The sequence below is a fragment of the Hyperoodon ampullatus genome (assembly GCF_949752795.1).
Source record: "Hyperoodon ampullatus genome assembly, chromosome: 14".
NCBI lineage: Eukaryota > Metazoa > Chordata > Mammalia > Artiodactyla > Ziphiidae > Hyperoodon > Hyperoodon ampullatus.
The window spans coordinates 88,068,931-88,090,730 of record NC_136927.1 but is presented as its reverse complement, the minus strand read 5'-3'; the positions used below and the strand labels follow the sequence as shown (position 1 = coordinate 88,090,730).

The 21,800-nt window shown below is 64.5% G+C and overlaps 1 protein-coding gene across 10 annotated transcripts in view; it reads left to right on the top strand.

The window, feature by feature from the left end:
- Window positions 1–3,851: 3,851 nt before the first annotated feature.
- Window positions 3,852–21,800, top strand: part of KCNQ2 (potassium voltage-gated channel subfamily Q member 2) — a gene marked incomplete at both ends in the record, with an annotated part of 47,768 nt that continues 29,819 nt past the window's right edge. For all 10 annotated transcript variants that reach the window (XM_079719451.1, XM_079719446.1, XM_079719445.1 and 7 more), the window contains 5 exons: window positions 3,852–4,147; window positions 18,368–18,458; window positions 19,415–19,541; window positions 19,830–20,005; window positions 20,869–20,994. In XM_079719451.1, coding sequence (XP_079575577.1) covers window positions 3,852–4,147; window positions 18,368–18,458; window positions 19,415–19,541; window positions 19,830–20,005; window positions 20,869–20,994 — 816 coding nt within the window. The remainder of the gene's footprint in view (window positions 4,148–18,367; window positions 18,459–19,414; window positions 19,542–19,829; window positions 20,006–20,868; window positions 20,995–21,800) is intronic.

Genomic DNA, 21,800 nt, shown 5'->3' with positions numbered 1-21,800 from the left:
CATCTCCCGCATGCAATTAGCTGGGGCTGGGGAATCTTGTTGAGAGCTCTGATCCTTTAAAAGAAAACCCTATACATTAAATTTATATTGACTTTAGTGCAAGATGTTTAAAAAAAATCAATGCTTTCATATCTTGAATTTTTCCTCACTCCTTTTTTCCCTCCATGAGCTGGATAAATACAACCGCCCTTCCTCCTAATAACGGAAAATTCCTTGGAGGGGGTGGGACTCTCTGTCTGGGTAGGTGCTTCCTGTTGCCCAAATCACAGCACTAAGGCGACAACAGCCCTGACCCAGGTTATGTGACTGAGAACCTGCCTCTTCTCATTTCCCCAAATTGCCTTGTTTCTCAGCCTGGTGGAGTTTTCCCTCTGGGCCTCTGTGGGACCATCTGTTTTTCTGAAGGCGGTGTGGTTGGGGAAGGAGCTTGCTTCTTTTCTACTGGGAGGAAATGGGGTGGTGGTGAAACAGGAAACTCTGCTTTTCAGGGTCTGCCCCCCATGTCCACGTGGTCACTGGCCATGAACTTGCGCATGGCTGAACACCGGGATGTAAGTATCTTTTTGGTGACTGCAGGTGTCAACAAAGCATCAGACGGGGCTGAACGAAAAGGGATCCCACAGCAGGGTGCCGGAGCCACCTCCCCCCGGGGACAGCCTGCAGGACCTTGCTGCTGATGGCCCTCGGACAGGACGGCCGGCCAGGGGAAGCCTGCGTGCTCTCCACTCGCTCCCCTGTGCTCAGAAGTCTTCTGGTTCCACCGTCTGTCTGTTGTGAAGCTAGAGTTACACCCCCCGGGCTTGTGGAGAAGCGGGTTCCCGGGAAATGCTGAGCCCATGGGCTGAGCCGTGGGAAGGGTCGCCGTGGGAAGGGTCACCATGAAGGTTCCCAAACAGGGGATGATCCGGATGCGCTTCCACGTGGCCTCCGACACCCGCGGCTGCGACATCCCCTGACCTCGCAGTGTGGGCCTCATCTGTGCCAGGCTCTGGGGGACATGACGGTGAGTGAGATGCACCCAAAGGCAGAGGAGCCGGGCCGGGAAGCAAGGTCACAGCCCTGCGTGGTGAGCTCCCCCACAGGAAGGGAACACACGGGAGTACAGGGGTGCAGGGGGTGAGACTCTGAGCTGGCCTCTGATGTGACAGCTCAGTGTAGCCGGTGATGTGGGGGACAGGAGGAGGAGGCCAGGGGAGAGGGCGAAAGAAGACTGGGCTGGGCTCAGAAGGTTCTGGGGTGGTGCTGAAAGGACAGCGCCTGGCCTGGGCAGCGGCCGCCCCAGAGTCCTGGTGAAAGCTTTCTCCCCAAACTGGGGCTGGGCATCGTGTGCATCCGAATTTTTCCACTCCCCTTCTCTGGATCCCATCAGTGCAGTCTTGGCAAAGATGGCTTGAGCCTGAAAGCTTTTCCCATCTATTTTTAAATAAATGGAATTCCTGTCACTTGCATGAAAATTCACCCCAACTGACTGTTTTCAACAACCTGTTTTGCCTAGGTGGCAGGGGTGGGGGCACTGGTGACCAGACTGCTGACAGTGCACAGCCCGTGGTGTGCAAGACACAAAATTGAAAACACAACTGATCACGGAAAGGACACCCTAAACAGAGGAAGCAGAGGTTTTCAAACCTTGATGCGGTGTTCGCCTTCTGGAACCTCCAAGAGATGCGGTAAAGCTCTTGGTGACAACGCCACTGTGGACAAGCGAGCAGGGGCTTGGGGAGGTGGAGGATGCCTGCAACCGAGCCCAGTCCCCTTGCAGCCGGGTGGGGGCTCCCTCTCAGCACCGCCTCCCCCAGGAGGTCATGAAGGCAGCCAGGGGCCCCTCGGACCTCAGCGGCTTACCCTCCTTTCTTCCTGCTCAGTGCCCTGGAACGCCGAGCCCAAACCTTGCTGCTGTCTCACCTGCAAAGGTGACACCTTCATCCTCGGGGGGCCACACTAACGTGGGCTCGCGTTGCTCTCCCATCCAACCCTGGGGAGGGGTTCCCCCAGGGAGGGACCATGCCCAGCCCAGGTGGCACCCCGGGGTCTGGGAGGCCTCCCCTCAGCAGGAGGGGGTGGCCCAGCCCTCGTGGAGTCTACACGTCTGAGTCACAGGGGTTCACCCAGTTTCTGAGGACTGAGCATGAGTGTCCCCCAGACGCCACCCCCGTGCAGACCCAGTGCGCGCGGGACGCAGTGGCCCCTTCTTCCCTTTCGTAATCCAGGGCCTCCCTCTCCTCCCTCAGCCTGGGCTCAGCGGGGGAGAACCCACCTAACGCTGGTGATTGTAGCTAGTGACCAGGCATGGAGGCAGGGAGGTGGGGGTCAGGAATGTGGCCCCTGGGATGCACCTGTGTGCACAGGTGTGGGTGTGGCATGTGCTGCAGTCTCCCCAACATTCTAGATGACTTAGCCCTGTGCCTGCATTGTCCATTATGTCTTCTGCCCAACTGAAGAAAAACAAAACCACGCCAATGCCTTTGGAACCCAAAGGGCAAACAACACAGCTGACCTGGCACCAGGGGTCCTGCGTTAGCCTCCGAGTTACCAGTGAGGGCAGCACCAGCTACTAAACAGGGCCTTTCGCTTGGTAGATCCCACGATACCGGGTGAACGTGGGAGGGGTCTGGGTGTAGTCAGGAGGGGCCCCTGAAGCCAACACCATCCTAGGTGTGCAGATGGGGGGGTCCGGGGGGGGCATGGTGAGGAGCTGACAGCATCGAGTGTGCAGGGGCCCCTCGGGAGCTGAGGAATGAGCCCTTTGGTCTTCCAGCAGCAGGTTCCAGAGTGACCCCCCCCAGGACACCCATGGCTAGGGGAGGCCAATTCTGCCCACTCCCCGCCAAGGGGACACCCTGCCATCTGTGTCCAGAGCCTGCCCTCCTTTGTCCTGACCGTGGGACCAGCGTCTCCACTGGCCTGAGGCCTAGGTCTTGCCCTGGGGCCCACTCTCCAACCCCCTGCCCCTGCCTCAGGCCTCTTTGGGGTCTGCAGAACAAATCCCAGGTCCTTGGGGGACTTCAAGGCTCCCCGGGGTGTCTCTCAGGTCTGAGCTTCCTGACCCTCCTTCCTCCTCTTTCTGCCGAGAAGCCTCTGCGAACCCCCACCTTTCCCCAGCTGTCTCCCCCCGGGACGTCCTCTCCAAGGCGCGGTTCTACCTCTTAGGAAGGAAGTCTCCGCAGACGCCTCCCTGCACAGCCAAGGGCCTGGGGTCTAAAGCGTCCTCATGCCTGGTCCATCTAGAGGCCAGGAGCATAAGGCCCCGGGGAGCTGGGCCTTCTAACAGAGAGCCTGGCCTCCCCGGCTCCAAGGTGTCCAGTCCAGGCCCAGCTGGTAAGAATTCAACTGCGGCCAGGCCCTGGCACCGCACCACCTGGAGATCCCGGGGAGAGCTGGGGTCTCTGCTCAGGCGTGTGCTTGCCTGGTCCTGCCCTCCCACCCCAGAGGGGACCAGGGGGCCTGATTCCCTCATCAGGGCACACGTGGCCGGAGGGGCAGGAAGAGGTCGGCGGGGTGGCGCAGCCTGATGCTCCCTCCTCTTTCTTCCCCCTCCTCCCCTCCCCTTGCCTCCCGCGGCCGGGGCGGCGGCGCAGGGGTTAACGGAGGGTGGGGGGCGGGGCGAGGCGGCGGGCGGAGCCGGCGCGGCCGCGGGCCAGGCGCCCAGGCGCGCGCGGAGCGAGGGGGCCGCAGCGTCCCCGCGCGCGGCCCGGGCCCGGCAGGAGCGCGGAGCCGCCGCCGCCGCTGCCGCCGCCGCCGCCGCCGCCGCCTGGCCATGCGGCTCCAGGGCCGGGGAACTGGGCTCGGGCCCGCGCCGCCCCCCGCGCGCCGCCCCCGCTGAGCCCGCGCCCGCCCGGGCGCCGCCCGGCACCATGGTGCAGAAGTCTCGCAACGGCGGCGTGTACCCTGGCCCGAGCGGGGAGAAGAAGCTCAAGGTGGGCTTCGTGGGGCTGGACCCCGGCGCGCCCGACTCCACCCGCGACGGCGCGCTGCTCATCGCCGGCTCCGAGGCCCCCAAGCGCGGCAGCATCCTGAGTAAGCCGCGCGCGGGCGGCGCGGGCGCCGGGAAGCCCCCCAAGCGCAACGCCTTCTACCGCAAGCTGCAGAATTTCCTCTACAACGTGTTGGAGCGGCCGCGCGGCTGGGCTTTCATCTACCACGCCTACGTGTGAGTGCCCACCCGGGCGGCGGGCGCGGGTCGCGAGGCACCCGGGCGATCGGCCGCTGGCGGCCCGTGGGCGCGCAGCTGCGGGCTACGAGGGCCTCCGTGTGTGTCCGAGCGCCCGCGTCGGTCACACCGTGTGCCTGGGGTCCCTTGGTTCAAGCGAAGGACAGAGGTTGGAGAGCGATTTTGGAGAAGTCTGGTTGGAAGGAGTTCTGGGGTCGGGGTGGGGGCGCCTGTCCCCCTCCCGCGCCCGCCAGCGGCCTGGTCGGGTTGCATCAGTCCCTCCCCCGCAGGTTGGGGAGATGTGCAGCGCCCCAGCCTCCCCTTCTCAGCCCTGAGAGGCCCCTCCCCACGGCCACTGCATCGAACAAAGGGCCGACCAGGGAGGGAGGGCGGCGCTGCCCGTCCTGGCACTGGATCTGGACTCCTAGAGGGCCCCCTCTAGACGGGTTCCCTCAGAGAAGGGGAAATGGGGGGAAGGGCTGGCCAACCCTTCCCCCTCCCCGCAAGCCGCTCACTCTCCTTCTAGGGTGAGCTGCTGGGGTGCTGAAATGGCGGAGGGGTCCCATCATTACTCTCCTCCCCCAGCTGTAGGCTGAGGGCAGTTAGTTGGCTGTTCCTGCCCCGTGGTGCTTGCACCCACCCCTGGCCTGGCCTGCGTCGCCCCACCCTCCCCTCCACCCAGCACAGCCCTGAGCCCCTCTGCAGCTGCTCGCTGGAGGAGCAGGTGCATGCCTGACGCCTCTGTGCGCATTCTGGGCTCCAGACCCCCTTTATTACAGAGTGGACCCCCAGGAAGAGGGGTGCCACCATCCTGGGGCCACCAGCCCTGGCCCTGGGAGGGCTGTCGGTGTCCCTGGGCCCGTTGTCCAGGGAACTCCTGGCTCCTGAGGCAGGGCTGGTGGTCACAGGCCGGCATTGTGTGCACACGGGTGTTCGAGTGTGTGGCGTTTGTGTGTGTGTGTGTGCACGCGTGCCCGTGCTGGTGGCGAGCACGGCCTCTGAGCCTACAGGCGCTCTCTCCCATCCCAGCTAGACTGGGCCCGGGACTCGGCCATTTTGTGAGAAAGAGGCATTTGGGGATGGGAGTGAGGGGTGGATTCTGGGAAACCACCTCCGACCAAGTGCCCACCTGGGATGAGGGTGTGTGTGCCCGTGAGTGTGCCTGTGACCTGTGAGTGTGTGCTCTGGACGGACCCTCTGTGGGTGGGGGAGAAGACCCTGGGAGGAAATGCCAAGCTGCTGGAGGGGTAGTTGTCCTGGGGGTCACCACAGCCCTGGAGGCCTCCTGGCCACTGTCCCCAGCCCCAGCGCTGAGCCACCCCGGGAGTCCCAAGAGGCAGAGGCTCCCCTGGCACTGTGTCAGGCCCCGCCTGCCCCAGGGAGGTGACCTGGCTCTTCCCGGGGTGGACATGCCCAGGTGCGCTCTTCCTCCTTGGAAGAGCCCCGTGCTTCCTCTCCCTGCTGGGCGGGGGCCAGCTCTGGTCAGCCGGGTCCTGGCCCGAGGTGACCTCTGGTGTATGGGCACAGCCCAGCGGTGCCCCCACTCCTGTCTGACCTGTGGTGCGGCTGCTGGAGGGTTTGCTGTGCTTTGGGCACGAAGGTCCCCGCCGGCAGCACTTCCCGGGGTCCCCTCTGTGTGGCCTCTCCCTGCCCAGGCCTGAAGTGGCCGGCCCCTCTGTGCGTCCTGCGTCCTGGAAGCTGCAGCCTCCAGAACTGGCAACAGAGTGTGGGGACTGGGGGCCAGGCAGCTGCTCTCTTGGGTGTGGGTCTGCATCGCCCCCCGCTCGGGAGTGCCCCAGTTGGGACAGGTGGGCCTGCAGCGTGTGAGGGTCCAGGGGCAGTGAGCGGGGCACAGCTGCCCCTGCCCCCAGGGCATTGTGGAGGCTACCGCGTGGGGTCGCCACTCTCCCGGCGCTGGCCCGGGGCGCTCCTGAGTGGCGACACCTCTGTCCCGCTGTCGCTGCTCATCGGTCACCCCCCGGGTCCCCGGGCCTGGAACTCACTAGCTGTCCCCAGGCCCAGCCCATCCTTGGGGCCCAGCCCACTGGACTCAGGAGGCCTTCACTGCCCCCATGCTGGTCCCCAATGGTGCGGCCTCCCCTGTGCAGCCCCCGCTTCCCAGCATGGACTGGCCCTCGTCTGTTTGGTTTGTTGATTAAACCAGTTCAAGGCCCTCCTGAGCTGGGCCTGGGGGGGGCCGGTGGGGGCAGGGAGTAGTCCCAGGGCTGGGGCAGTGCTGCCCTCCTGGGCCACCTTCCTCTGCCTTTTGCCACCAAAGCCTGGCTTCTGGAAGGCAGAGGTATGCTGAGCCCTCTGGGTGTCGGAGGTGGGGAGGGAGGTGGCCGCCCTCTGGCCCCCGGGCTTGGTGGGCATCAGGCCAGGTGCCCCCCGCCCTTTGCGCAAGGGGCTGTCTCCACGGACGTGCCTCTGGGCCTGGAGCCGTCGCCATCACTGCTTCTGCCCGTGAGCGGCTCCACAAGCACTTCTGGGGGCGGGAGGCTTCCCTGAGTCAGGAGGGAGCCCGGACCAGGCGGAGGGGAGCCCGCCCGGGCCACCCCTCCCAGCCCCGAGGCCCCTGCAGGGTCCCTTCCTCTGCTCCCCGCCCCGCATGACTCGTCACCCAGCTCTGGCTGGGATTCGGGGCGGGCAGGCTGGTGTCGTCCGCGGGGAGTGGGGGCCCTGTTGCGGGGAGCTGGGCCGTGTGGGGTGGGGAGTGGGTGCAGCTCAGCTCCCCACCGCCTGCCCTCCACACCCCCAGGCAGGTCTCGGGGCTCCGAGGGTCAGTGCACCCCTAGAGCAGGGCGTCTTTACAGGAGAGGATTTTCTAGCTACGGTCTAGAGTTTTCATGAGTCTCTCAGAGGGGGTGTGAGCCACAGAAAAGGCCCCAAACCACTTCAGGGATGTGTGTCCAGGCCAGTGGGACCCCAGGGGCTACTCATCGGCTTCAGGCAAGCCCTGGGGGGTCCTCTGAGAGCCTGGGTTGGGAGCGCAGCCCCCTCCCCTCTCAGGTGGGAGCGGCAGCTGCTCCATCATGGTGGGGGGTGGGGAATCTCCCCGAGGCTCAAGTTAGGAGGGGAGGGGAACCGCACGTCTTCTGGGCCGGCCCGCTGTCTGCTGGTCTCAGGGGTTTCACACTTTGTGGCCCCATTTTCACTGGTGAGGAAACCGAGGCTGAGATGTTTGAGTTCCTGAGTTGCCCCACTCACGCCGGACAGAAGGGGTCTCTGCCCAGTGATGGGAGCTTGGGGTGCAGATCGGTTGACTTTTCCAACATCCAAAAGCCACTTGGAGTTGCCAGGTGAGACTGTGTTTGAAATAGGCGGGATGGAAAATGTCGGTGACTGCAGGGCAGGGACCGGCCCCTGGAGGCCGGGGCTCGCCTGAGCGGCTCACTCCTGCGAGCTGCCTTCTCTCGGGCGGGTCCAACGAGCCCCCTCCGTCCTCGGATGGTGTCCAGGTGGGTCTCGGGGGCCTCCGACATTTCGGGGCCTGTGGCTGGGGGCAGCGGGATGGGGGCCTGGGGCCTCGGGCCTCAGGGCCCTGCTGCAGTCCCCTGCGTGGCCTCAGATAACCCAAGTGGGGTTCCACGTTTGGTCACGTGCAGGCCGCCCGCTGCCCCCTCTCACCTGTCCGCCCTCGGGTGGGCAAGTGTGGGCCCACGTACTGGCCTCTTTTCCTCGGCGTGACTGCACTTGGGGGACGTGGGGGGGCCCAGGGCAAGTGGCCAGGGTGTCTGCTTCTGAGAGGAGACTGGGGTCTGAATGGCTGTATTCTCAGCTTCTTTCAGCTCCCAGACCTCACTGCAATCCTGGGGAGGAAATGTCTATTGATTGAAGAGTCAGAGAATCTTATGGAAATTTCCCCAAAGGTGAAAACGGTAGGAGGGTTGTGGTTTCCAGGGAGACCAGGGCTCAGCAGACTGTCCCCGGCCGGCTGTCTGGAGACCTCAGGCCTCCTCGTAGGATTTCTCACCCACAATAAGACAATGAAGTGTTTCTTAATCACGGTGTCTAATTACACTGTCGTGAATCCCTGCAAATGCGGTCTGTGTCCTCAAGGTAATGGGGTCGGTAGGAAGCTCCGTTCTTGACAGTTTCACAGATCAGAACAAAGAAAAATCTCTGTTTTGTTAGAAACCAGTACAAGTCAAACATTGAAACTAGTCTCTACGGAGACTTGGCGGGGGGCTTTGACGTGGGCACCGCCTCTGAAAACACCTAAACCTGGAATGATTGTGAAGAGACCGGATTGTTTCCAAGAGCGCAGCCCGAGCCTGGTGGTGGATAGAGCGTCTCAGGGGGTGTTCTTCCCGGTCCCTTTTAGTCAGTAAATGAATCCTAGGCTGTGTTAATCCCTGCGTGCCTGTGTGTCCACGATGAGGCCCGGAGTCCGCTCCTGGCCATCTCTCACAGGTGTCCTGAGCCCGTCCTGGTGAGCCCGCCAGGCTGCCCCCACCCCCGGGAGCTGCGTTCTGAATGCCCCGGAGAAGGAACAGGCTGCAGAGGACCGAGAGTTCTCTGGGGCCTTTCATGGAAGGTGCTGGGGGCCAGGGTGGCGGTGGGGGACCCCGCGGAGGGCCGAACCTGCGCTCGGAACGACGGGGAGGGACGTGCTGCAGGCATTCCGGGCCTGCTGACCCTCTCCTTGTGGGGGACGGGGAGGGGTGGGGCTGGGGGCCAGGCCTGGGGCTCACGATGCTGGGTCGGCCCTGGGCTGGAGGCTTGTGGCCCTTCCTGAGGCAAGGCTTGTGAGAGACATTGGCCTGTGTCCGATAGCCTCATTATAAACCGTGCTGCCTGGGTTACCTCGTAGGCGGGTCATTTGAAAAGTTCTCGAGAGTAAGTGGAGGATCTTTCCTGCGTGGAAATCGCCGGGTACGTGCCTTAGTCCCAGATGTCACCTCGTCACCCCCACGCCCCCGTCAGGGGTGGTGTGAGGTTATAACCAGTGATGGTTCAGGGGCGCGTGCGGGCAGAGGATGGCGAGCCGTGGGGACCGTGGGCCTGGCGGGGATCCTGCCTGTGGGCCCTGTGTCCCCTCATCTGTGACGTGGGGACACCACTCTGTGCTTGTCTCCTGTGAATCGCTCAGCACAGGGCTCGGAGCGTGTGACATTCACGGGGTCCTGGCCACGCTGTCTGTCACTCAGCAGGAGGAACACCGGGCGGAGGGAGGTGGGCGCGTCCGGGACAGCACCCTGCGCTGTCTGCCCTCAGCGCGGCCCGGGTGCGTTCTCAGTCCCATCAGCCAGTGGCTGCGCCTGGATGGAGGGGTCTGGGGCTGCTGTGAACGTGGCTGCGCGATTAGACACGGGGCCCCCGTCTGAAGCTGCGTTTGTCCAGGAGGACTGGCCGTTTTCCTAAAGGACTTCGCTGTTCTACAGCTGCCCGGGTGTTGGGGGAGGTCTTCCTTCCACGGCTGAGTGGTCCCAGCAGCCTGGACCTCCGAGCATGGAGGCCAGAACGGTTTTGGCTTGAAAAGGACCATTGCGAGCGGGTTGTACCAATGGACCCCCAGACCGTAAAGGGGACCCCAGGTTTCCGCATGGGCTGCGTCCTGATGAGCTGCACCCCCTCCTAAACTGTCGTGTGGTGACTTAGTGTCACATGGGCTGCCAGGCTGAGCCCATCTCCAGACGGCACTGCCCGGAGCACGGGAGGCTCCTTCTAGCACAGCCACTCCCTTCTGAAGGCTGGTGCCCGGCTGCGCTTTCCAACAGAGGTTTGCTGACAGCTCTGCAGCGTCAGGAAATGGGCCTCATCTGTGCCATGCAGTTCCCTCCCAGCTGTGGGGCACCCGGCCAGCAAGCCCGGGCCAGCTTGGTGAGATCCGAGGTAGAAAGAAGAGAGCCGTGCAGCCCCGAGGTTGTCCCCCAGGGACCCTGCCTTCCACGCTGAGGGGAGGGTTGGACGAAGCTGCCCCTGGCCCCTAGGCCCTCTTTCCACTTTTCTGCAGGCGGCCGTGGCCCGATGACCGCTCTCAGCTTGCTCCCCTGGCAGCTGGTGGGGCGGCGGTGAACCCCTCTTGGTGAGGTGGTTGCATACAGGAGGGGTCAGGGCAGAGAGATGACTATTTCTAAAGCCTGTCTGTTCCTCGTGTGAATTAAGACAGCCATGGCCGGAGTTGGAGGGAGGTGGTCCAGGTGCTGTTTTGCAGACGGTCTGGAGTTAGGGAGAGGGCTGGTCTTTGTTGTTTGAAGCTGGGCTGCACCAAGCTTTTAATTCATCCAGGAGGAAGCAGGGCTGGGGATGCCTGGGTCTTGGAGCCCTTGGGTGGGCAGCTCTGGGGCCTGCGTGCCTCCCAGTGGGGGCTGCAGGGCCCACATTCCTCAGTTTGCCCCAGTGTGTTTGGGTGGCTTCATCCGCAGCCCAGCCAGAGCCCCAGGGGCTGCAGGCCCCAGAGTTCCCTACTGTGAAGGCCTGGGTTTGGCAAGTGAGGGTTCCGTCATGCAAAGGGGGTTCCCCGGGGAACGGGCAGGATGGTGCCTGCCGAAGGGAGAACAGGGACAACGGCAGGACTTCTACCAGGTGTCATGACGCTGCGGGGCGGGGCGCAGGTGAGCTGGGCTGAGTGACGGACCCAAGTGCGCACTGGTGCGCGGGGCCAGCAGCGCTCAAGCCGGGCAGAGGCTGGGTGAGGGCTGTGCCTTCTCCAGCAGCCCCAAGGACAGCGGGGAGACCCCTGGTCTGGGGCGGGTGCCCGCCCACGAGGGGGCTTTGGCTTCTCGGCCACCAGCTGCCCAGAGCTTTGGTCCCACTGCCCAGCAGCTGGGATCGGCCAAAGGGAGGGCACGCTGGAGCGGGCAGGCCTTTTCCGGCAGCTCCTTGCAGAGGCCGTGTTGGCTCCACTTGGTTGAGACATGAGGGTGGGTGTGTTCCAGCCACCAGCCCTGAGTCTGACCTTCGTCTCCAGGATGTACCAGAGCTGAGCGTCCTTAGGCTCTGCCGGCTACCCGGCTTGAGTAAAATTAGGTCTTTAATTTTTTCAGATGACCCGGATTAATCTTTTTAAAATATTTATTTATTTATTTATTTGGTTGTGCCGGGTCTTAGTCTCAGCACATGGGCTCCTTAGTTGTGAACTCTTAGTTGCAGCGTGCATGTGGGATCTAGTTCCCTGGCCAGGGACTGAACCCGGGCCCCCTGCATTGGGAGCCTGGAGTCTCAGCCACTGCGCCACCAGGGAAGCCCCCTGGAATAATTTTGTAAATGTACAGAACCGCGTTTGTTCCAGAAAGTCCTACTCGGACTCATTGGCAACAGCGTCTCCAGAGATTCCTTAATCGTCTGTTGTGGTGACAGGTCTCAGCTCCCAGGTTGTTCCTGGCTGTCTGCTGCGTGCGCGCCCACCCAGGCCCCTCCGTCCTCCAGGTCCTGTCTGGTCCACCCCTTCCTTCCCTTAGAAGTCTGTTCTCCCCAGAGGCCAAGCCTTGATGTGGGATGTGGTGGCAGCACCGGGACGGGCCCTCCAGCAGGAGGGCAGGGCCTGGCCCGGGGTCCCTGACTCTCACCCGGAGGAACAGGAAGTGAGAGCACTTGGAGCTCAGCCTCGGTGGGGGGGGGGGGTGCGGGGGACCCGGGCGAGCCAAGGCAGGACCGGTGTGCAGGGCGCTGGCCAAGGTCCTGATCATGAGCCCACGGCCGTCTCTCCAAGTGAGCTCCGTGCAGGACCATGGAAAGTGGGGAAATTGGCCCATCGCTGGCTGGCCTGGGGAAGGGGCTCCTGGGGCAGGCGCACGGCCACCCCTCGTCGCTTCCGTCTCCTGATTCAGCCTTTTGTGCTCACAGAGCTCCTTCCTCCTTGGTTAATGTTCTCCAAGACGGTCCTCTCCGATCTGTGTGGTTTGATTAGCTGAGTGCTGAATTAATATCGTGTGGACGGAAATCCAGTGTTTCAGGCCAGGTGGTGGGCAGACGGCACTGCATAGTCTGAGCGAGAGGGGCTGGCGGCCTCTTGGAGAAACACTGGGTTGTGGTCCATTATCTTTCCTGATTATGAAAATTACACACGTGCACCGTAGGAAGCGGAGAAGGTGCAGAAAACCTGAGGAGGAGCGTTTGTCCTTCCCGATTCACTGCCGAGCGTCTGTGCCCGTCTCTGCGTTTCCTAAAGGAGATCGGATCCAGGCTCTGTCCTCCTCCGTGCTGACCGTGTGTGGTGGGGGTTTTCCCGTGGAATCAGATGAGTCTCTGCTGGACGAGTGTTGGGCTTTGTCTCTGTCATCAGGGCTCCTGGTGCCCCTGGGGTCAGGGGAGAATGAGGTGGCCCTGTCACTGATCCCTCACCCTCCGCCCTCGGTGGCTTACGGCTGGGGAGCAGACAGCGCCTCTGGCCTGGAGAAGGACCCCAGGCAAGCACACGCCTGGTGGTCCCCCGGGGTCAGGACCAGGGCTGGTCCAGGAGGGGGCTTGTTTGAACGAGGTCCTGCCCATGGCTGGGCCTGCCCCTCCGTCGCTGTCGCTGGAGGTGTGCAAATGGAGACCAGCAGAACACCAGGAGTGTTTCTAGCTCAGGACCACTGAGCTATGGGCCGTGGGGCACGGGGGCAGCGGGCCAGCCCGAGAGCCGCTCGCAGGGTGTTCAGGAAGAGTCCGGGGGAGCAGGCCTGGCCGTGCTGTCGACCTGGGGAGGCAGGTCTATGAGGGGCCCTGGTGTGGGGGTACCCTGAGCGCCTGCGTGGGGTCCTGTGCTCACGAAGGGGACGTCAGATGCCGGGACTGGTCCAAACTGACCCCTCGTGGGGGGAGGAGCACCTCTCCCCCGAAAGATGGTATTTGCCCTGGATCCTGACCTCAGAGGCCTGTCCACGGCAGTGCCTCCCTCGGGGGACCCCTCCCCTCCTCACCCCGCTCCTGCGCAGGCTTCCACGTGGTGGGGCTATGGGACCCGCAGGGCCGGAGTCAGCCATGCTGACCGTTTCGTCAGGCCAGCTCCCTGGACAGAGCCCGGCACTCGAGGGACCCCAAAGGTGGCTGTGCTGGGGGTGTGTGTGGCAGGCCTGGGGGACGCACCCCCAGGACGGGGACCCCCAGGGTGAGCCGGGGCCGGGGGAGACCAGGACTTACAAGGACAGAGCTCGGTGTGGACCATGGAAGAAAACACACCTGGAGGGGGACCCCTGCCCCACAGCTCAGGAAATCACCCAGCCAGCAGTTGCCTGCTCCCCATGTGTGGATGCTGAGGAGTCCCAGGGGAGGCTGGGGCCCTCCTTGCCCCCCAAGAGGCCTCAGAGCAGTGTCCTTCCTTGAAGGGTGGGGTCAGGTCCCCTGCCGGCAGGGGGTGCGGGGAGCAGTGTGGGCAGAGGGGTGGCTCTCCCACCCAAATCTGTGCTGACGCAGAGGGGAGCTGAGGCACAGGTGGGGAGGGCCTGCCTGGGCACAGACGGGTGGATGGGCTTTACCCTCTGCTTCGGTCCCTGACAACCTGGCCTGTTTCTCTTTTTTTCTTTAATTGAGGTGAAATCCACAGAATGTGCAATTATTCAATTTAATTTAATTCAAGGGAGGCCTCAAATGCCAAGGCCGGAGCCGGACCTTCCCAGGGTCTGGGACTTCCTGGGTTGGGGCCCGTCAGGTCTGAGGCGTTTACTGAGCACTTACTTGCCGTGTACGGGGGTCCTGAGTGCCCGCCTGCTTCACCCCCCACGGCCCAGGCTCAGGTGGGTGCTTCCAAGAACCTTCCATTCTCCCGTCAGCAGGCTCAGACGGGGCCTGGCGGGACTGCAGTGGGCCTGGGCGGGCTGCCCCATGGGCGGGCTGCCCCATGGGCGGGCCTCGTTTCCGGGGTAGGGTCTGCACACGGCCTCCCGCTCCCTCGGGCCGCGGCGGGATCTCAGAGCGATTCCTCGCATCTGGTTTGCGCCCGGAGCAGCCGTCAGGAGTCCAGGCTTCCTGTCGCCCAGAGGTTGGCAGTGGCACCAGGTACTGGAGGCAGAGCCGTTCATTAAGGGTGAAATTAGATTCCGGGCTGCAGCGCCCACTGCAGTCCTGACGGACGAGGCAGCGGGAGGTTCCCCGGGGACCCGGTGCGGGAGCTTGGGCCTCACGCCGGCGGCTCCTCCCTCCCCGTCCTCTCCTGGGCTCCCGGGCCACCCGGCCTTATCGGGATGGACGTTATTCTGGGGAGACCCCGTCAGTGGAAGGGGTGCTCAGGCTCGGCCCCGCGCGGCTGCGGTGAGCTGCATCACAGCCTCCGTTTTCTCGTCTGTAAAACATATGAGCATCTTCTTCCAGTCTGCTGGGTCGTTGCCTGCCTGGTGCCTAGCTGAATTGTAGCCTGGGGGGTGGTGCTTGATGTCAGGGACCCCTCCCCATCCTCCTCTCCCAGCTCTGCCAGCCAGGGGCTGGGGGTGAGCAAGTGGGGTGCTGATAACACGACTTCCCTTCCTCCCAGCCCTGCCGTTTGCTTATAAAAGGTGTATTTCACTAAATATGTAAAAGGAGATGAATAATCCCAGGCATCTCCCAACTTAGTCTTTGAAGGGAGCGAGAGAGTCTGGGCTGTGGGCCAGCACCATGGCATCCACCCTGGTGCCCTCCCAGCAGTGGGAACCAGACGTGGGAATGAGGCGGCAGAGGCTTTGTCACGTTTTCCGGAAAAGAAGTATTCCCTGCAGTCAGATGGGGGGGAGGGGGGGAGAGGGCCGGAGCAGTGGGGTCTCCCCACTGGAGGTGACGGCTGCCCCCTCCCGAGACTGCAGGGCAGGCAGAACGCACACGTGCGCACCCAGGACCTGCGGCACGGCTGTGGGTGGGCTGACCGCCTTGAGGGGTGTCGTCAGGCCTTGACTGGGGGGCTCCCCTGGCCAATGCCCAAGCCTCCACCACCCTCAGTCCCTCCCGTAACCTCCCGCCTGCCCTGTCTCTCCGTGCGTCAGAATCCCTACCTGAGGACCCTGCCGTGCCTCCACCTGTTTCAAAAGAGGGGTCCATCTCTGCCCAGAGCTCAGGCAATGGAAGTCCCTCCTGACGTCTGGCTGAGGTCTGTCCTGCTGCTGTGGATCCTGCAGTGCTGGGGTCAACCCCACCTCGTGGCCACTCGTGAACTGGGTGGTGCAGGCCTGGGTGTGCATCTGGGATGTGGTTGTTCTGATGCTCACTCTCCAGGTGGCCTACCTCCCCCCTGCCCAGGTGAGCAAGGTCTGAGGTCCCTGGCTGCCCTGCCCCTCCGCCTGACCCCCATCACAGCCCCTGGAATCTGGGGCTGGGGACCAGCTGCTTGAGCTGCTCGTCTCCTTGGCAACCGCTGCCAGGGAAGCATCCTGACGTTGAATTCATTATCATAATTAGCCACCATGTTCTGCCCCGTTGGAGCCACCTCCTGCCTCCCCTCCTTTCTTTTCCTGCAGCCTGGACAGTTCCCAGGCCGGAGGGCGTGAGAACTCCCCTCCCCCAGGGCCCTGGGGCCTCCGTCCCGGTGTTGGGGAGATGTACAGGATGGTGCTGGCCGTTGAGCTGAACCTTGCAGCAGGGGGACGGGTCTCCCAGCCTGTGGGCGGGTAGAACTGCTCACCGGTCCCATCTGGGGAGGAAGCGGACCCAGCTACTAGCCACCACGTCCTCTGGGGCCGGCGGGGTCAGTGCTCGGCACACAGCTTGCCTCCCGGGGCCTCCCAGTGGTGCTGGCGGCGCCCACCCTGCACCTCCCCAATGCCTCTCCAGAGGAGGAGAGAGGAGGGAGGTCCCTTTGGTCCACAGCTGCCAGCTCCCATGAGCCTGCCAGGAGCCAGGTCACGGAGGCAAGAGAGGTCTTTGGGAAGGAAGGCCCCTGCCTGGCTCAGATTCCCCAGGGTCTCCAGGACGCGCCGGTGCCCAAGGCCCCAGCATAACTGCAGCGGGCGACCCCGTGATGGGCCTCAGGGCTGGGGGTGATCACCTGTGTCGTCCTGCGGGAGGGCTGGCCCCCCTACCCCCCGGCTCCCCGGGGCTGGGCCCCAGGGAAGTGTCCCCTGTAATGGAGGATGCCGTGCCTGGGACCACGAGGCCAGAGGCAGAGCCCCCTCCAGCCTCGCGGGATGGGCGTGGGCTTTGGCGGTCCCCGGGCCCAGGATGCGGCTATGTGCTGGGCAGGGGTGGTCGCCGGTCACAGGGTTACCCGCAGACAGGAGGGGACCTGGAAGTAAGTGCCTTTTCCCCATCGTGGCTGCCTGTGAGTGGCCGAGGGGTGGGGGACATCACTGCCCTTTGGAGTTGTCCCTCTCTTGATCTGCGGGGGCCCTACCTGCACCTGGAGGCATGGCTGGGGTGCCCGCTGCCCGTGGGAGTCTGCTGCCCGCCTCTCCTTCCTCCTTGCCATGTGGGTGTGCTGGCCTCTTTCTGGAGTGTCCATCCTGCTGCATCCCCTGCACACCCCAGGCGGTGCCATCTGTGGCCATCTGTCCCAAAACATCAAAAACAAAACTTGGAATGTCACTGGCATTTCCTGGGGCTGGGCCGCTGGGGAGGTTCCCAGCTTGGGCCGCAGGTTTGTCTCCTGAACTGCTGGTGGGGCTCCCGACAGCCTGGCCGCTGCCTGCTGGGAAGGGCTGCGCTTCGTGCAGTGTGCCCTGGCCATTCTGGAAGGTTCCGAGATGCTGGTCAGAGCGCCCTGGGGAGGCGGGGCTGAGAGGGCCTGGTCACCTTGGGACCTGGGTCTTTCCTGTTTTTCTTTAGAGGAATGTTTTTATACAGCACGAGGAGCCCTTTGTGGGCGCAGCCCTGGACTCAGTCTCCCTGACAGGGGACAATGGCGTCAGGCACCCCAGGGCCCCGGTCTCCAGTCTGGTCAGACTTGCCTGCTGCCGGGTCCTGGACACACTGTCTCCCCCCCCACCCCCCCCGCCGGGCGCCACTCCACTTGCCCTTCCCTCTGCCAGGAACACTTTCCCTTCTCTGTTGGCCCCACCAGCTCTTCATCCTGCAGTGCTGTGGACACCTCCACAGGGAAGCCCACCATGCTATGCGTCCCCCCGGCTCCCGCGTCCAGTGCTGAGCTGGGCTGGGTCCAGGTGCCCCTTCTGAGCTGGGGATCCTGCCAGTCTCTCCCACCGCCCAGGCTCCGGGGTCCTGACTCACCACCCTGGGATCTCCTCTGACCCTGGCAGATCCTCTCTGGGCACGTGGGCTCCTTCCCACCGCAGGCAGAGAATTACGAGTATAAGGCACATGAGACATCTGGACATTTTTTCCCCCAGGGCTCAGCTAATTGAATAAATTGGCTAATGAGCAAAGGAAATTAATTGAGGTTTGAAACGTGACCGTTTCCCCGCGTGCGTTGTGTCTGTGCCAGCGGCCTCCGTTATCTGCCCTTAGCGCCTCTGCCCTGGAGCTGGGGGCGCGTCCGGAGACATCCTCGGGGCCACGCTCTGGGGAGGGGCCGCATGTGGAGGTGGGTCTGCGCCTCTCTGGGCCCGTTGTCAGGCCTCTGGGGCACGTGGGCAGGGCCGCCGCTCCGTGACGCGGGCTGGGCTGGGCGGGGTAGGGCCCGAGTCACTGTCGCTGTGGCCCGGCTGAGGTTGGACCAGGCGGCTTTGGCTCTGAGGGGTCTCATCTCCCCTCCTCCACCGCTACCACGGAGGATGGTGGTCTCGACTCCCTGGGGTGGTGGGGGTGTCCCCGTGGTGGTGAAGTGGGAGGGGCATGGAGTGCGGTCCCCGCCCAGCTTCCCGTGCCAGGCGCTCTGGGCCTCAGACGGCCTGGATCCTGCCCCTCAGCCCTCAGGGGCTCTGCCCCCTGGGACCCCAGCCCCACCCTGTCCGCTCTGGCTGGACACCTGCTGCCCATCGGCTCCTGGCTCCATTAGTGCCCCCGCCAGCACCGCCTGTAGACACAGGTCCGGCGGCCAAGGGCACTGGGACGGCGTGTGTGAGGCTGGTGTGAGCTGGGAGACAGGAAGCGTCTACTTCGGGGCCTGGTGAAGAAACAGTTGTGGATGAGGAGAGGGGTGACTGCGTACGGGGTGCCCCGCTTGGGCACGGGCTGTGCGCTTCACTCATTTCTTGTTTGCCCAGTGGCCCAGAAGGCAGTGTCCGCTGTTTGTGTTCCCTCTGAGAGGGACGTTGGACGTTGGCGAGGGACGTTGGTGGGGGCGGCGGGGGGAGCGTGGTGGGCCTCCTGGAGGGCAGCGGGGCTCAGTCATCACCGTGGAGCCCTGGGCTGCCGCGTGCCCCCTGCTCTGCCCGGCGCCTTCCCGCGCCGGCTGGGTGCCCGGCCTGGCTGACCGTCTTCTGCTCCGGCCCCCAGGTTCCTGCTGGTCTTCTCCTGCCTCGTGCTGTCTGTGTTCTCCACCATCAAGGAGTACGAGAAGAGCTCGGAGGGCGCGCTCTACATCCTGGTGCGTCCCGCAGGTCGGCGCAGACGGGCCTGATGGCGGCGGAGCCCGTGGGCGGCAGCCTGTCCCCGGTCCCGTTGGGCTGATCTCCCAGACGCCCACCGGCAGGGACCCCTGTCCTCCTGGCACCCATGGCCCCTGCTCTTCCTGGTAGCCCTTGGGTCCCTCCCAGCTTCCCCCCTGACGTTGGTGATGCGGCCGCATCCTCAGCCCCCACCCACCCCTCGCCCGAACACCCCCGGCACCCTGTTACCCTCCAGCCTAGGCTGGCCTCTCCCTGTGTCGCCACGATAGGCCTGATAGGCCTCCCACTGTCCCCACCCCCTTTCTCACCTCCTGTTCTCACTAGAGCCTGAGGGCCCCGGTGGCCCCCTCCACCTCATAGTGTGGGGTGTTCCCTGGCAGATGCGGGCGTGGGCTGGGGGTTGTGAAGCTCACAGCAACCCCGTGATGGGTCGGGGCAGGCGCCATGGCAACCACAGGTAATTTCTGTGTCGCTGTTGGTGATGGAGGTATGGGGCCACAGGGAAGCTGATGCCGCCTCCGGACGCACCTCTGGGGAGCCCTCCGCCCCTGCCCGCCCTGCGCTGTGTCCTGGGGCTGCCCCGGGCATGGGAGCCCCACCCCCTTGGCAGTCACCTGAGACCCTCCATCGGCTCTGCCCTCTGTGTCCCCACTCGCACACCAGCTACACAGGACGGGGTCCCCACTCGCACACCAGCTACACAGGACGGGGTCCCCACTCGCACACCAGCTACACAGGACGGGGTCCCCACTCGCACACCAGCTACACAGGAAGGGGTCCCCACTCGCACACCAGCTACACAGGACGGGGTCCCCACTCGCACACCAGCTACACAGGACGGGGTCCCCACTCGCACACCAGCTACACAGCACTCTCCCCTCCCCGCCCCCCACCAGCTGAGCCGGCAGTGGCTCAGCTGTGGCTTCCCCTGCAGGAAATCGTGACCATCGTGGTGTTCGGCGTGGAATACTTCGTGCGGATCTGGGCTGCGGGCTGCTGCTGCCGGTACCGCGGCTGGAGGGGGCGGCTCAAGTTTGCGCGGAAGCCCTTCTGTGTGATCGGTGAGGCCCGGTGCAGGTGGGGGCAGGCAGGACTGCAGGATGGCTCCTTCTGGAAGTTTCTCGTCACCTGCCCTCTTGGCGTCAGAGCCCGTGGTTATTGTGGCCTGAGTGCAGGGCGATGAGGTGTCGGGCGGCCGTGCCCAGGGCAGGGGTGGGCTGGGCGGACAGCGGAGCCAGGCCCACGCCGGCACTTTGTGTGCGTCCGTCTGTCCGTCCTCCCGGGGCCCTGGTTGGGGGCTGCCCTACCGCGGCAGGGGCCGCCCCGAGCTCCTCCGCTGTCTCCCGCAGACATCATGGTGCTCATTGCATCCATCGCCGTGCTGGCCGCCGGCTCCCAGGGCAACGTCTTTGCCACGTCGGCGCTCCGGAGCCTGCGCTTCCTGCAGATCCTGCGCATGATCCGTATGGACCGGCGGGGCGGCACCTGGAAGCTGCTGGGCTCCGTGGTCTACGCGCACAGCAAGGTGAGCAGGCAGGACCCAGCCCCTCGTTTCTTCTGGGCGTCTTGCCATGACTTGACCATCTTCCTCTTCTCTCCAGCTTGTCTGCCAGGTCCGGTCCATCTGGGCCCTGGAGCCGGCTCGCTCCTTGGTTGGGTGGCTGTGCTAGATCAGTACCCGCTGCCCCCCAGCACCCAGGCTCCTGCCCATTTAGGCTGAGGCTTGTGGTGGCCGCTGGCCATGGGACCCGCAAGGGGGCTGTGGCCCCATGTCCCGTTCAGATCCCGTCCCTGTGTTGCCAGGGGCCCTGCCCACCCAGGCCCCGCCCTGCCAGACTCTGCCAAGAGGCTGTCCTCTTGTGGGTGGGCTTATTGGCCCAAGAGTCCCTTCCCCACTACCCTTCCTGTCTGAGCCCGGAGGCTGGGGCTTGGCTGGCAGGACAGAGAGGGTGGTGGTCCCCCAGGGTGCTGAGGTGCTGGACCCCCAGGAAGGGCACCCAGTCGGCGTGTCTCCCCCAGGCTCAGGCAAGTTGGGGTAGGGTCCGAGCAAGCCCAAGATTCTCCAGCCTGACTGGCTGACGGCCGCCTGGGGACACTCCCTTCCTGGGTGGATGCGGCACTGAGCCGTCCCTACCCACCGCCCTCCAGGGGTGAGGTGCGTAGGTGTGGGACCACCCAGGGCTGGAACTGGAAAACGCGCCCCCCCGCTCCTGCCTGCCCCGGGCTCGGGGCTGCTGGGGCTCTGCGGCCGGCTCTCGGGAGGGGTACCCGCCCGCTGAAGCCCGGGGGATGCAGCGCCCAGCAAACCTCCAGGCAGGTGGGGCCTCGTGCTCCCGGGGGTGAGTCGGGCTGGACGCTGGCCCAGCGGCTGTGATGTGCCTCTTTCAGGAGCTGGTCACTGCCTGGTACATCGGCTTCCTCTGCCTCATCCTGGCCTCGTTTCTGGTGTACTTGGCGGAGAAGGGGGAGAACGATCACTTTGATACCTACGCGGACGCGCTCTGGTGGGGCCTGGTGAGTGCCCAGCCGCTGGGGCCTTTGCCCTTCACTGAGGACACGCTCACCGGGTGTGGTCTTCCTTGGGGTCCCTGCTGCACATTGTCTGCCGTCCCCTGCTCCCCACTCCAGGGCGTGCCCCTGGGCCTGGACAGGAGACGCACAGCTCTCCCTGGCTGACCTGGCCAGAGACGTCTCTCTGGGGCCTCTTACTGGCCACTGCTGACTGTGATGCCACGTGGACGTGGCGGCCCAGGAGGGGTGGTGGTAGGGGATGCGCTGGTCTGTGTGGGGTGGAGAGAGGCCTGGCCTCAGGGAGCCTGTGCCTAGCCATGGCCAGTCACCTTCTCTCCTTCCTCACTGACCACGTGTGACCTCTGTGATGGGGGGAGGGGGGTCCTGCGGTCCTGTTGATGGGCAGGAGAGTTTGAAAAAGGGGAAGTGGACGCCCTGGCTCTCCCAGCTCAACTCCCAGGCTGCCCCGGCCCAGGGTGGGTCTGGAGCTGGTGGATTTTCAGCCCATGCTCACGGCCACCCACCTCCTGAGCCCCTCGAGGGCCCCTCTCCTGTCACCGGGTGCAAGTGGCCTCTTCTGAGAAAAGCCTTCCTGGGCCACCCTCTGAAGGCCCTCCTGCTCTGAGTGACGAGGCTCCGCGTTCTCGGAGTGTGGCCTCTGGAGACCAGGCTGGGCCCCGCGGGGCCTCGGCCTGGCTCCTCCTCCCCGTTTCCACGACGTCCCCAGGCAGGGGGGCCAGAGTACCCTCCTTTGTGAGCTCTTCCTGGGGGTACTGGACACTCAGCCTGGGGGCACTGGGCCGGGGGTC